The sequence below is a fragment of the Perca fluviatilis genome, chromosome 1 (genome assembly GCF_010015445.1).
Source record: "Perca fluviatilis chromosome 1, GENO_Pfluv_1.0, whole genome shotgun sequence".
Taxonomy (NCBI): domain Eukaryota; kingdom Metazoa; phylum Chordata; class Actinopteri; order Perciformes; family Percidae; genus Perca; species Perca fluviatilis.
The window spans coordinates 18,916,004-18,930,940 of NC_053112.1; the positions used below are offsets into that span (position 1 = coordinate 18,916,004).

At 41.2% G+C, this 14,937-nt stretch overlaps 1 protein-coding gene across 1 annotated transcript in view; it reads left to right on the plus strand.

The window, feature by feature from the left end:
* The window catches only part of crebbpa (CREB binding protein a), a 62,482-nt gene that overhangs the window by 24,662 nt on the left and 22,883 nt on the right, over positions 1-14,937 (plus strand). Inside the window, exons 3-9 of the mRNA XM_039796625.1 lie at positions 4,871-5,050; positions 7,128-7,383; positions 11,072-11,185; positions 12,470-12,724; positions 13,069-13,168; positions 13,371-13,508; positions 13,679-13,852. Coding sequence (XP_039652559.1) covers positions 4,871-5,050; positions 7,128-7,383; positions 11,072-11,185; positions 12,470-12,724; positions 13,069-13,168; positions 13,371-13,508; positions 13,679-13,852 — 1,217 coding nt within the window. The remainder of the gene's footprint in view (positions 1-4,870; positions 5,051-7,127; positions 7,384-11,071; positions 11,186-12,469; positions 12,725-13,068; positions 13,169-13,370; positions 13,509-13,678; positions 13,853-14,937) is intronic.

A 14,937-nucleotide genomic window follows, 5' to 3' on the forward strand; every position in this document is an offset into this window, starting at 1 on the left:
TTGAACTCCTTTTTAGGTTGGTTCTTCTTTTTTATACTTGAGTCTGTGTTTTAAGGTTGCTCTTAGCTTTGCTGTTTTTATTTTGTGTTTTATGCGTTGTCTTGCTGGTTTTATTTTCTTATATGCTTGCTCTGTAAAGCACTTTGGTCTTTCTAGCGGCTGTTTAAATGTGCTATATAAATAAATGAACTTGAACTTGAAGCACAGAAATGTTAAATTGCATTTTGTGTCTGTTAAGAGGCACAAAGGCACTCTTTAGAATTATGCCCCCACAACTGGCATTTTAGCTAACTGGGAGCTTTGACCATTAGCTGCAGCAACTCCGGTTTGCTAGCACCGATTTTGGTCGTGTTTTTTCCTATCAACAGTACTCTGAGCCATCTAGCGATCAAGATTCAGGTAACAGTTGGCCGGAGTTCTCCTTTTAAGATATCAAAATGCTTAATAGACCCTGAATAGCTGAATTTGTCCTGAACGGTCTAGAGTTTGGATGACGTCTGTAGGTGAAAGTATGGAGTAGGAGATAGATTTTGAAGTAGAAGAGGATGTGAAGAATTTGAAGCCTGCTCTCATGGACTTTTAGCCTAGAAATCTAGACGCACTCTAGCGGCAGCAAATGTAATTTGCAGCCAGGGTCATTCTAGCAACTCTCCATTGGCTTGCAAGCTGGAAAAAACAAATTCTGGTTAGGCCAATCACATAGTCAGTGGGCGGGCTTAACATAAGGCAGAGTTGCGACAGTTACGCGTGAATTCCCTGCTACTTGAAAACAAAGAAGATGGCTGCTGCTGGTGGACAGTGGTCTTTTGAATTGGCTTTAGCCGCAACTCTGGAAGACTTGGAGTTAAGCACTGAAGTGTTCGGAGTTTTCCAAACCGGATACGGCAAAAGTTTAATCTATCAACTAGCGTTGCTCTGGTTGGCTACAAGTTCAGAGGGAATTTGAAAGACAACCGTTTATCCCGCCCCTCGGCTTGAGCTCTGCCAATGGTGTGTCGCGATAGTCAATAAATCGAGTTATCGCACGATAAAAAAAACGCGCTCGATAATTTTGAAAGTGGCTGCATGTGTCCGACAATGCACAGAACATTAACGGTACAAGCCTACAGCTGTCCGCGGACACGGAGTGTGGAAAGTATGTCAGAGTTGCACCTGTGTGTGTGCGTGTGTGTCTGTGTGTGTGTGTGTCTCTGTGTGTCGGCCCGCCCCCACAAAGCTCCGACCTGAAGAAAATGAAGACTGAAAAACAGAACTATTTTGGTACATTTACTCGCCATGTGGCAGATAGTATATCTAATATATATTATTTAAATTTAATATTTAGTGTTAAATAATTGTAAAATGTAGTACAGAGTCTGTAGTCTGAGAACTTACGTGTCACAAACGGCAATTCCACAACTGTACATCAGCGTGAAAGACGACATACTAAAGGAGATCAAAGACATTGTGGATATTTAAAATGTCTTCCAGTTCCAGTGTTAAATATTCTTTAGTGTATTGATCTTTGAAAAGATGTACCTGTATTATTATGCCATTATCATTATATTAGATGCAAATGGTCTCTCGATGACAATATTATCGTTTATCGCAATAATTTCTGGGACAATTTATCGTCCAGCAAAATTTGTTATCGTGACAGGCCTACCCAGACCCAACATCTTGATGTGGGTCTGGCTTGTCAGGCTAGTTCACTTTAATTGTAGGGATGCACCGAAATGAAAATTCTTGGCAAAACCGAAAACCGAAAAAGAGGAAACCAAGACCGAAACACCGAAAGAAATTACGCCAATTATTAGTACCGTTGCATTTATGGCTATGACTGTGTACTAACTTCACTAAAATCAAGGCATTGCAATTGTATAAATTAATATTAAAGTTTAATTAAAAAAATATCTAGCAGAAAAATGGCTACAATCTGATAGTCACATACAGTATATAGTAGCCTAAGAACAGAATAGCTTACCTATTGTTTTATTATTATTATTTGAGGCACTTTCTTGCAGGATTTCACTGAACATATCAGACAATGAGGGTGCATGCCCCTCATCTGGTGCAGAGACAAGTCTTTTTTTCTGCGCTCTGAGCTACTCCTGCGCTGGGCGCTGCTCCGGATTCTCCACGTCCATCGCGGCCTGGATCATTTCTCGTTCGCCCTGCTTTCTTTCTGCATTTCTGCAATGGTCTTTATAACGCGGAACAAGTACAGTCGTGATGAAGTGCAGAGGATCCGAATAGATCTCACTGAAACGTGTGCTGACAGACTCTAAGAGCGTACTTTTCATTGTTTTCACTCCGTGGTCCGTCTCAACCTCTTTGCTTAGGAGACGCTTTGCAGGTGGAATGGATCGAGTACTGACACATGTGTAGGTCGCGGTTTATGTTTGCGTCATCACAACATTTCGGCCGTATTGATTCGGTGATAAAGTATTTCGGCCGAAAACCGAAAATGCCCTTTTGGGCCATTTTCGGACGAAAATTTCCGGTGGCCGAATATTCGGTGCATCCCTGTTTAATTGTTAAAAAAAAAAAAGCTTCATATTTAAAAAAGTATAAATAGCAGAACAAATGTTGAAGAAGTCCTCTCTTTCGCTATGCGAAAAAGTCTTTTCGGGCCAGCAGGCATCACATGACGGTCCTGGAGGTTGTAATTTCACTTTTTCGCCACCATGTTCAATTTTCTTTAAAGCCTGGCATACTTCCTGGGAGCCTGGTACCTGTGGTTAACTGTGTAGTCTTGGCACCACGTTAGCTTACAGCTATCCTGCTAGGCTCCTTGATGCTTGCTAATAACTTACAACACAGACTAACTCACAGATGGGTCCATTGTCCAATGTGTTTGTGGGAGAGAGAAGGGTGGGGCAAGGAGGGGCTGAGCAAAGCAATGCGCTCTACAATAAATTAAGATTTTACCCATTTTAAATATCAAACAAAAAAGAAAATCAATTTGTGGCGGTCAGTGTGTAATGCATGGGAAACACTGCTGTGGCAACAGGACTGTCAAGAGAAGAGGGTGATGTCGAAAAAGAGTGAGGAGTCTGAGGTTTAAGTTGATTAAAATTATTAAGCATCCAATAGGTTTAAAAAACCTTTACATTTACTTTTATGTTTGTATCTTAATTACATTTAATAGGAAAGTAGATTTAAATTTTTTTTTTATTTAAGATCAAGACTTAAGTTGTATTCAGGCTTGAATTGATAAACCCCGTAGTGGGGTGGGTGTGTCTCATTGGCTGCTTATGTGTTAGCTTGCCACAATTGTGGTTTCACAGGAAATCGGTAGGAAGCCATCTATTTTGTGCCAGAGCCAAGACACTGAAGCGGTACCTAACCACAACACACAGACAGATGCTGCAAGCTTCTGAGAAGAGACTTGGAGAGATAGTGAATGTGTGTGTTTTAAGATTCATTCTCAAATAAGAGTACGTGCACATGCTTTAACCACAAGAAAGATTAAAAGCTAATGTAGAAGCATGACTGTCAGCATTTGCAGGAAAAGGCATGTGTGTTGTAAGCATAACCGGTCTCCTGTGATTATCAAGCCGCCAGCAGCTCTAGAGATAAAAACCACTACATCAAGTCTTTGTGTGGGGCTTCCTCCGTGTTGCTTTATCGTACGTTTTACTTTGTTTTTGGCGTTTATGGTGTCCGCTGTCACTCCTTCACGCCCATACTCGTATCTTATGCTCCTATCCTGTTTCTACTATTGCTTTATGTATGGCTATTGTAGCCCTGTCAGTCATGTAGGGAAAAATGGGTATTGTAAACCACTTAATCAGTTAGAATACAGAGGCCAGTGTAATGAGAAAGGTCCTACTGCTATTCAAGATAATGCGTGCAGCTTATATAAATTCCAAGCTGCTTTCCTTAAAGTAATACATTGTGTGCCTGCGGGGGTGTGGTGTTTGTCCACCACTATTCCTGTGTCCGGTTCCATGCTCTGTGTATTTTCCTGCATGTCAGTGTCCACTGCTCATCGTCACCTGCATGTGTCCAGTGTGCCACTCTGTGGTTGTCCCATTTCCTGTGTGTGCTCGGTCCATCCTTCTCAAAAAAGGTGTGTCTAAAAAACTCCTGTCTCGGGTCCTGTCTCGTCCATTTGTCTCTGTCATGTGTCTGTGTGGATGTCCATTATGTACATGTGTAAAACAGTCCATCCATTTGTTCGGTCCTTCATTTGCTCGTCTGTTCTTGTGTGGGTCTTCCTCCGGGGGGGGGGGACTAATTTATTTTTTGTTAGAAAAATAAAATTAAATAATAAAAATAATCCGTTTTTGTCTGCATGTCTTATTCTATCATTTGTATCCGTGTCCATATGTGTGTGTATGTGTGTATGTCTATCTGTGTGTGTGTGTGTGTGTGTGTGTATGTCTGTCTGCCTGTCTGCCTCTCTGTCTGTGTGTCTCTGTGTGTGTCTCTCTCTGTCTCTCTCTCTATGTATATATGCTATATGTGCTATTCTCTTGTCTCTCTCTCTCTGTGTATGTGTGTCTGTGTGTCATATGTATGTGTGTATATGTATGTATATATATATATGTGTATGTGTATTATATGTATATATATATATGTATGTATATGTGTGTATATATATATATGTATGTGTGTGTGTATGTGTGTATATATATTATATATATATATATATATTTCATACACACAACAGGACTGGTTTAGACCATACCAAGCACAGTCATCCTGGCACAACTATGATCGGGCCTGCATCTGCAGAGGGGTCTTGTAGTGACATATTAGCATTGAAATGAAGGCGGATCCTTTTTTTGGCACTATAGGCCGAAGTAGTGTGTGCTGTCAGTCTGTGAAGCTAATGCTTCTAAATTATTATATTAACTTTATTATCATATGTCTGTCTTTCCAGATGGGCCTGGGCAGTAATGGGGCTCCTTTTGGGGCCCAGCCCTACGGTCAGGGTGCCATGGGGCCCAGCCAGCAGCTAAACCCTCAGCAGCAGCTCCAGAACAAGGCTTCTCTTGCCAACAGCCTGTCACCCTTCCCCAATGAGCTCAAAGGGGCCACTGTCACTAGCGTGCCAAACATGGTTAGTGCTTGTTATGCATATTGAGACATTACCAAACAAATAACACAAATGTTATTAGACAAATATTTAGACACATGAATTTCACTCAATACGGCAATTCCCAATGAAGCAAACAACTCGCTTCTTGACAAACCTCTCAGCAAATGCTAACACTGTATTGCTCGTTTTGAGAGAAGGTGGTGATAATGCACCTAAAAGCTGGATGCCAACTGCCGTGAAGTGAACGAAGCGAGCATGCACGTTACTGTTTATTTGCCGTGCGGTCCTCACTTCACAGTACTTAACTTCCTTACTCCATTTGCTAATTTATTTTTGTCCACCGTTTTAGAACTGCGGTCACACCAGCTACACTTAGGACAGCCGCGGACACACTATCTCTACTTAAAAATTGATTGTGTGGGATAGAGTTGGTCCAATGGATGATGTCATTTTCGATGGCCGACAGCCATTGCGATGTCAGGTCAGACGTCATGATGCACATTTTTCTGCTTCGGTGGTGGATATGTACTGTAGCTGGTTTTGTGATGTTTTACTGTGGGCAGATCGGTAGACCTCACCCACACTAACGTGGGAGCCTAACAGGGACCTAATGTTGCATTCATGGTTCACCTCGTAAACTTTGAAATCTATACTTTTAAGGTCTTTGAAGGTTGTTTACAATTACAAAGTTTTTAATTTGTTTTTTTTTGTTGAAATACATACATCTGTCATCATTTTCTTGTTCTTTCGATACAGCATTTTTAATGATTATATGCTAAAATCATATAAATATCCCACAATATCTACATAGACAGATTCATAAAATTCTATTAAAAAAAAAAAAAAAACTCTTGTACAACAGGTCCCCAAGTACTTCGGTCCCAAAGTTTTTTTTTTTTTTACTGCATCATTTATTTTTAAACACTTTATTTGTACATTTCCAGTTATAACATGAAACAGTCATATTCTCTTTCTTACAAGTAATCCTAGTAAAAGAATAACTGCATAATTTTTTAATAGTTGTTTAAGTCATATCCCATACACATGCATTGTTGTATAGGTATATATTTTTTTAAAATCCATTTAAAAATATTGCTCTGCACTGTATATTTCTTGCTTTTTTGTCCTTTGCCAATAGCATGCCTGAATTGTATTGTACCATATATTAGAATGCCGTATTTATTTAAGCATATAGCACAGGCATTTGTCACATGCTTGTATATTACGCTGTTACATTTTGTTTGGTTTTTGACATTGGGTGGAGGTATGAACAGTAAACTGTACTATTTGAGTATAGGGATTCCCACCAATTAATTAACTTGTGACAATACCGGTGTTAATGATTACACCGCAAATGTACCACAGCTGTGTCTCTCCGGTCAAGGTTTTGCTATGCGGACCAATTTGGCAGCTGCCGGGTTGAGACAGGAGGCACCTTCCCTTCGGTGTCTAAGTTAACCCTAGACTGTATGCAATTCTAATGGTAATCAATTGGACTGCTCAGAGCCATGTGGAGCTCCACGTTTGGCTCACAATCTAGTTTCTGGTCTATTTTCTCCATGATTGAATCCGGCAAGGAAACACACATCAGTGTGTAGAAGTAGTATAAAGTAGCAGAAAATGGAAATACTTAAAAGAAAAATACAAATATAGTACTTGAGTAAATGTACTTGGTTACATTCCACCACTAACAACCACAACCACAAACAACGCGCTGTCTGCAAAGGGTGTAACGGTACACAGAAGTCACTGTTCGGTTTATACTGGGTTTAGTAGTCACGGTTCGCTATGAGTTTGGTACAGCTGGGGAAAAAAATGCTCACAGCACACGGCTTTCTGGGCGAAATCGCCCTTGTGAACTTTGGTTCCACATTACGTGCAACAATCTACATACTGTGTATTCTGCCCCCGTGCAGTGACTGTTCGGTACGAATACTCAATATATCGTGTCTCTGACTTGCTTACTTTTGTACCTAACCTAAGTGACTGACAAGAATGTGCCTGTCTACAGCTGTGGTATTGACAGGCCTGCAATAAAAACATGTTTTAACCCATTACAACTTTGACATTTGTCTATTTTTCTTTGTCAACCATGCAGCAGCCTCAGCAGCAGGCGGCAATGCTCCAACTGGCCGGCGGTGGAGGTGTGGCTGTGCCTTCGGCAGGCCCCACAGCCGACCCAGAGAAGCGCAAGCTGATCCAGCAGCAGCTGGTCTTGCTGCTTCACGCACACAAGTGCCAGCGACGGGAGCAGGCCAACGGCGAGGTGAGGGCCTGCGCCCTGCCTCACTGCCGCACCATGAAGAACGTCCTCAACCACATGACCCACTGCCAGGCTGGCAAGTCCTGCCAGGGTGAGTTGGAGCATTTGATAGAATCATATGATGAAATCAAATTGATAGTTTCCTGGGGTTGAAAAGTTTGTAGAAATCAACCTTCCTTTTTACTGATTGAGACTTTGCTGCTGCGGGGTTAGATTATTAAATGGCTTAAGACTCCGACTCAGTTCTTTCTAAACGTTAATCAATGTTCATGGCAATCTTGACAAAGTAAACAAATACATCCTAAACCGTTTGATATATATGGATCTTGTGTAAATTCTGCTTTGTTTGTTACCAAGTAGTAGTAGAGACATTGGAATGACAACAGTTTGGGATCACGCTTTCGTGGATATTAAAAAAATGACACACAGAGAGCAGAGTATGCAAACTACTGATTTAAATTCCGCTGCTGGGATTTAGGTTAGAGAATGTTTCTGTCATTGTGAAATCACAGGTATGACAATATTTTGCTTTCCCTACATATGATTCCCGTATATAACTTTGATTTAAAAAAATAAATTAAAAAAAAGGACAATTTGCAATCTGCTGAACAATCGTAAACAAACTAATCTCAATGACACATGCACCCACACTTCCAACTCATTTAACACTGAATTTCTGACCAGTTGTTTTTGCGCAACTACACACTATTGGTTGAGGGTGTGGGCGTCAAGCACCTGGGAGGTGTACTCCGAACACTTGGGACAATCTATGTTCTGCAGACAAACTTTGCATCTATGTTGGAGGGGTGTTGTCAGTCTTGGGCTACTTAAAAACAAGTATAACCAAAAGTTGTTTAATCCTTCAAAATTAGAGATGTGTTTTTTTTTTTTTCTGAGCAATGTTTTGTAGTATAAAGATTTAAAGCACTATATCAAACATCTACATTAAAAACTATTGGAAATTGTGTTTATATGACCTTTAGTCATGGTCTGGATGGGTTTTATCACATTAAGAAAATAGGAGCTAAATTTAGATTAAAAGATTAATCTAGCGATTTCTTTTTTCGATTAATCTAACAATTAATTTTTCAATTGATTATTTTCCCATTGTTCAATTATTAACAATTTACACAAAACAAATTTCAATAAGGTTCAAATCTCTATTTATTAAAATTGTTTAACAAAAATGTTCAAGTAAAATGAATTTGTAGTGCAACCTGAAGCCAGATGTAGGCTATCAATCCAACAACAAAATAAAGTCACTATCGGGAAGAATACAAAAATAAAAACTTAAAGTAAAAAGAGTAGCCTGTATTTTATTTAACAGTAGGTCAAATAATGAATAAACTCTTGTTTAACATCCAAGCTCTTCTCCCTTTAATTTAACTTTAATTATTTGTATCTAAAGGCTGGTTCAGCACTGTAGGGAGGAGAAGTTGGACAGTTTTTTTTTTTTTTTTGGTCTCGTTCCAGTGACTGGCACATCTGGGTGATGGCGTCGGTGATATGCGTTAGCATGTTAGATGTATTTCCACTCACATACCAAACAACTGCTGAACAACACCGACACACGGTCCTCGTCTTATCCACCACTCTCGCCTGTAGCCTACTACTGGAACTGACCCGAATACCGAAGTTTTCGAGGCGGGGACGGTGTGAGACGAGAGGACATGACACGGGAGGCTCCAGGCTGCAGCCGTACAGTCTCAAAGTTTTCCCAAACTTGCGATCTTAAAGAGGCTGCTTTCTCTGACTCACTCACTGGACCGTCGACCTGACAAAAAGCTGCATGTAGGCGGAGGAGCTCGGCTAGCTTCAGAGCTAAGGTGGGGCTGCAGATTAGGTGTCCCTAGAACCCGCGTATCGAACAGTAGTTCTGCATTACATTAGTTCTACATTACATTAATTTGCGTGCAAGTTTTATTTATTTATTTTATTTAGTGACGCGTCGGCGCACATTATTTGTGTCGACGCATTTACGTAATCGATGACGTCGACGAATCGTCCCAGCCCTAGTGTTAACAGGCAACACAGATTTTGATAATCAACAACTAAACATGTTACACACTGGTCCTTTTAAGTGACTTCTGTGAGTGTCTTCTTGTACCTATTCACGAACTACCGAGCTATTTGGCACTCAATTAGTGTGATGAACGTCGTTTTATCGGTGCTCATCATCGCTCATTAATTAACAACCACTTCCGACCTGGCATTCTAACGGAATGACTGGTAGATGATTCACTCTCATCTGTGGATATTATGTACTACTTTTGCAGGATGCAGACATTAGTATTGATAAATTAAGCTCCCCCTCACTGCGTGGTGCAAGAACGCTTAGGCGCTGCGCCTAAGCTGTTGCCATCGCTGGCTGCAAGATTTTGTTTAGTCATATTCAGTTTTACCTCATTATTGTATCTGTGTAGCCAGCACTTTTTTTTTCACACTCGCCTCCTACCTGCTTGCAGGCTAGGTCCACACCTTCCTCCACCAATTTCTACCAATTGGCAGTATGGTGTGTTTCTGTCTGCTGTTGAACCACTGGCACCTGCTGCTGTCCTTATTATATCAGCATTGTTTCAATGAAACATTCCCCACAAGCTACTCTTGATTTAAATTTGGCTCTATGTCTTTGTTCTGACTTTGGACATGAATGCTTAAGTTAAATTTCAAGCCAATCATATTCAGAGGCCAAGGTGGGTTATGTGTGAAGGAGTCTACGTCTCTGCTTCCTGCATGCCAGCTCATTTTCTCTAGCTCAGAATCTGTGCTTCTCTGTGCCACTGAAATAACCGTGGAGAGAGATTTTGTTCCCCAACACATGGTTATCACCTCTAAGGTTTTAGATCTGTTGGTTAAGTTCATTTTCACCTGAGGGACTTTGGAGTCTGCGGTATAACAAGCTTTGGGCCTCGATCTGAGCTTTTTTCCTTTGTTGATTACTGCCCATTGAATGTACCAAAACCACCAACATGATAGTCCTGCTGTGTTTGAGTCTTTGCCAGTAGTATTGGGGTCCTTACAAAGATAATAAAGTTTAATTGTGATTATTTGTGCATAGCCCTTTGGAGCTTAAAGCCAGGTAGTAATTGTACATGTATATGTGGTAATATTAAAAAGGGCACGGCCGATTTTCGCCAGCTAGTGATTTATTGTCAGATTAGTTGCTAGCACATTAGCCTGGCCACAATTGAAATGAGCACCTCAGTTTGTTCAGTCACGCATCAGGAAATGCAGTATAGTTCCCTTTCCACTGGGCCAAACCAACAGCCTTCCAAGAGTGGAAATTTGTTTAGTGAGCTGACCGCTAGGCCCATCCTTAAATCATTTTTATATAGCAAGTTATATTTTCTCCTAGATTTGAGAATAATGCAAGTCCACATTTTGTGTATGGTAGTGTTTTCATATAACCCGTTTTCAGCCAGGTTAAGAAAAATCAACCCTTTCCTAGGAAACTCATGACTAACAGATACATTTTTTTTTAAATGCAGTGTTAAGTCGGGCTGGGAAAACATTTACCTGCTGCTTGTGGTTGCAAGAACAGGTGAAAAGCTGATACAGAAAAACAACAACCATGTTGGTCATGTTTACACACTTTAATGTAAAACAAAACAAGGCTAAACCTAAGACGTGTCGAAAAAACGGCAAGTGTTTCATTTATCATTTCCGGGGTAAATGTGACGTGATTCCCAGTGTTTATTTCTCGGAGGTGACCAAATACGAAAACTGTCAGCGTCAAGACTAAGCCCTGTTGCCCTCTTTCTGTCTCTTTTTCTCTGCAGTGGCTCACTGTGCGTCGTCCAGGCAGATCATCTCCCACTGGAAAAATTGCACACGACACGACTGTCCTGTCTGCCTTCCGCTGAAGAACGCCAGTGACAAGCGCACCCAGCAGCGTAAGTACAAGAAGCAGGCTGTGGCCCGCTGTCGCTTGACCATTGTCAAGTCGCTCAACGTCACCACAGGCACCAAACGCAAGGCTAAATTACTTCCATTAAGTATGTTGAATAAGCAGGACATCTAGACATGGCAAGCTCTGTGCTCGTTTTACAAAGGCCCCAGTCTTTATCTCAGCCACTGTTGATTATGTTAGAGTATTGAGTTCTAGTAGTCCATAGTGACCGCCTTTTAGAAAGAATTAGAAGAACTGCTTGTGGCTTTCCTGAAACCAGCCAAAGATGTTTGATTGTAGAATGTTTTGTGTATTTTACCATTCAGGCAATTTATTTCTAGGTTTGTGCTTTTCCACAATGACAAAAAACACTCAGTGAGTAAGAGTGTTATCCTACTGGGCTTGTAATCTGACACACAGGAGGGATAGGAGTGTGATGGAGGGAAAGAGGGAGGAAACAGAGTTGTCCCGCTGAGCCATTGGCTGTTGAGCTGTTTGCTGCTGCTCCCCACTAGAACAGAGCTGAGTTTGACACTCTTTCTGCCTCATTCTAACACAGTTTTTTTTTATCTGTTTTGTTTTTCACTCTCCCCATGTAGCTGTTGTCACAGATTCACAGTCTGTTTACCATTTTTTCTTTTCTCTGCATTACTTACAATAGTTTGTTAGCTCTCTAGATTACTTACATTAGTGACTTTACACTTTTGTTCCCATTTATTTTTCTTTACTTTACCACTCTGCTCAGCATCTTTCATCACTTAAATCCTCCCAGCGTTGGTCTGTCCCTGTTTAGCTTGCATGTTAAAGAACATGACGCCAAGGCTTGTGTCTCTCCTGCCAACACAAGCAGAGCGCAGTATTTCTTTGTTCTGCCTCCTCACATTTTTTTCTTTGCACAAACTAGGAGCTTTTTTAACCAGACCAAAGCCTGAACCCAGAAAATTTTGCTAATGCTCTGTCCCCTGAAGGGATTTATGCATTTATTCAGTTCACTGCTGTTTAAAGCGTTTAGCCTTACATTATGTTCCCACTGTATCATGTTGCCATGTGACTTTGCCAGAAGTTTAAGTGTGAACGCATGTGTATTTGGTACTACCTGTCTTAAGTATTCTACGTCTTTGCCATGTTTTCACCAAAGCAGATTATTTTTAAGATTTATTGGGCTTGGCACAGTATCAACACTTGCATTTCGTTTGCGTAAGATGGCCAACCGTTCAAACTGCTGACAGTATTTTCAGTAGGATTGTATTTAAGTGTTTTGGACTGACTGCTCCGTCTCTCACCCCAGCAATGCTGAGCTCCCCCAATACGGGCCTCCAGAATCCTATGTCCTCAGTTGGTGTGGGTCAGCCCAGTGCTCCCACCATCAATACCTCAGCCCCCATAGACCCCAGCTCCATGCAGCGAGCCTACGAGGCACTTGGGCTGCCCTACAGCAGCCAGACCACTAGGCAGGCCCGGGGGGCCCCAGGACAGACTGCAGGTGCACAGAACGCCCAGCAACAACAGCTTCCGCAGCAGATGAGACCCATCAATGCACTTGGTAAAGCCAAACAGTATGATTTTATTCCTATATTTTCTGTGTGCACTTTTAGAATCCTTACGATATTGGGTCCTCTCTCAAATGTATGGATGCATGTATTGATTGACTTATAAATGCACATTCAACTGCAAGGCTTTGCGAAATGGGTCTAATGATTTAAAAAAAAAAAAAAAAAAAAAAAACTTTGTTAATTCAAGTGTTTGTTGTCAAGCTGCTATTTTAAGTATGTTTTGTTATTGGATAGAGTAATCTTCAGTTGTAGACATTGCGGCCATATTGTGTAGTCTGAGCTTGGTTTTGAAATCAAGGCGGTGCTGTTTGCTCACAGCGCTCTGTATTTACAGAACGCCAGATGGTTCTTGGAGGTGCGACACTGGGCGTGATTACTTCAGAACAGACAAACCTGCACACGGACTCCCTACCCAACGCACTCAACACTAACAAGTCAGTCCCAGCCAATAACTACATTGCATTCCTTGACCCTACACTTTTTTTTTATTGCAGGAAACTTAAAGAAGCTACTTAAAATATACAGATTTACTAGATCGGATGCTGAGTGCAGTTGCCTGAAAAAGAAATGACACTATATTTGAAAATGCATAAATCAAAGCTGTAACTTCTGTCCGTCCTTCTGTTCCACCTCCAGTCAGCTGCTGTCAGACGGGTCCACTGTGGGCTCAATGGGCAACCTACCAACAGCAGCACCCATCTCTGCCACAGGCACCAGGAAAGCGTGGCACGAGCATGTCACTCAAGACCTGCGCAATCACCTCGTACACAAACTGTAAGTGCATACCCCTGCTGGAGAACTGTAACCATTTGAGAATGATAGTTAGCCTTCTTACTTGTTAAGTCACCCCTCTCATGACTGTCGTTTCAAACTTTGATTTTAAGTAAGTTCAGTAGTAGAAATTGGAGAGATTCATTGATGCAAATTCTGTTCTTCTGTGGCAGAGTACAAGCCATATTCCCTACCCCTGACCCGGCAGCTTTGAAGGACAGACGAATGGAGAACCTGGTGGCCTACGCCAGAAAGGTGGAGGGGGACATGTACGAGTCAGCTAACAGCCGGGTAGGTTTCCTGAAACGGGCCTCAACGAGGAATTACTCACCTTTTCCAGGCCACATGTAACCTGCTGGGAATCTGATAGAATGCAGGTTTAAGACACTTTCGCAGTGGCCTCACTTTTGTGCCCCGGAAGTTGCAGTTGGTCTGACTCTGGTCTCGTTGGCTGCAAAAAAGGAAAACAGAATAGGGAATGCTGGGTACGCTAGCATACGGGGTAAAGTAGAGTTCAGGTTAAATATTGAGGCATGTGAACCCAGTATCACAGGAAATACAGATTTCAGAGTTACTGCACTCCAATGTCAGTTGAAACTTTACACATATTGCAAAGTAAGCACATTCCCCTCACAATGAGGCATTTCTATATTACACATTTTTTCTTTTATACCATAGTGCTCTTTACTTTTTATAATTAACTTTATTAATTTCCATTTTTTGGAAAATATCATTTTCCAATTAATTTATTGCTAACTCTTTACACATAGTTGAGGTTTAGTAACATGGGTCAAACACACACACACACACACACACACACACACACACACACACACACACACACACACACACACACACACAAAGACACACACAAAGCCTTTTTACTATAGCCACAAAATACTGGGAACTTTCCGTTGGAGAACTTTTGGGAAGGGGCAAAAATACTGGTTAGCTGATTGGATAAACCATCTGTCTATCACCACCTATGTTGGTGAAGACGGGCCAAATCAACCAATCAGATCAAACTTGCCGAAACCAGTCGGGAGAAGAGCAAAAACATCTTTTCCTCCGAGAAAAGCCTCCAGTGCCGTTTTTTGCTCTTCTTTCAATGAAGGAATACTTTCTAATTCGGATAAAATTTGTGCGATAGCTACGCTCATCTCATCCGTGGAAGCTCCCATGTTGTTTAGACTGAACAGTCGCTTCTTGTTGTCACACCTAAACCCGCCTCAAAACCCTGATTGGCGATTCCTTACCATTTTGGAAACTGTCCTTTCTGTTCTTATTTTTTTCAAGCTTTGCCATCTTTTCTCTTGTATTAAAATGGTTTTAAAAAAGTATCCCAAACAACAAAAAATATTTTTCCACTACTTCCATCTTTTCTTCCTGTGAAAAAATTTAAAAATCAAAAGAATGAAGAGAAAAAACGCAA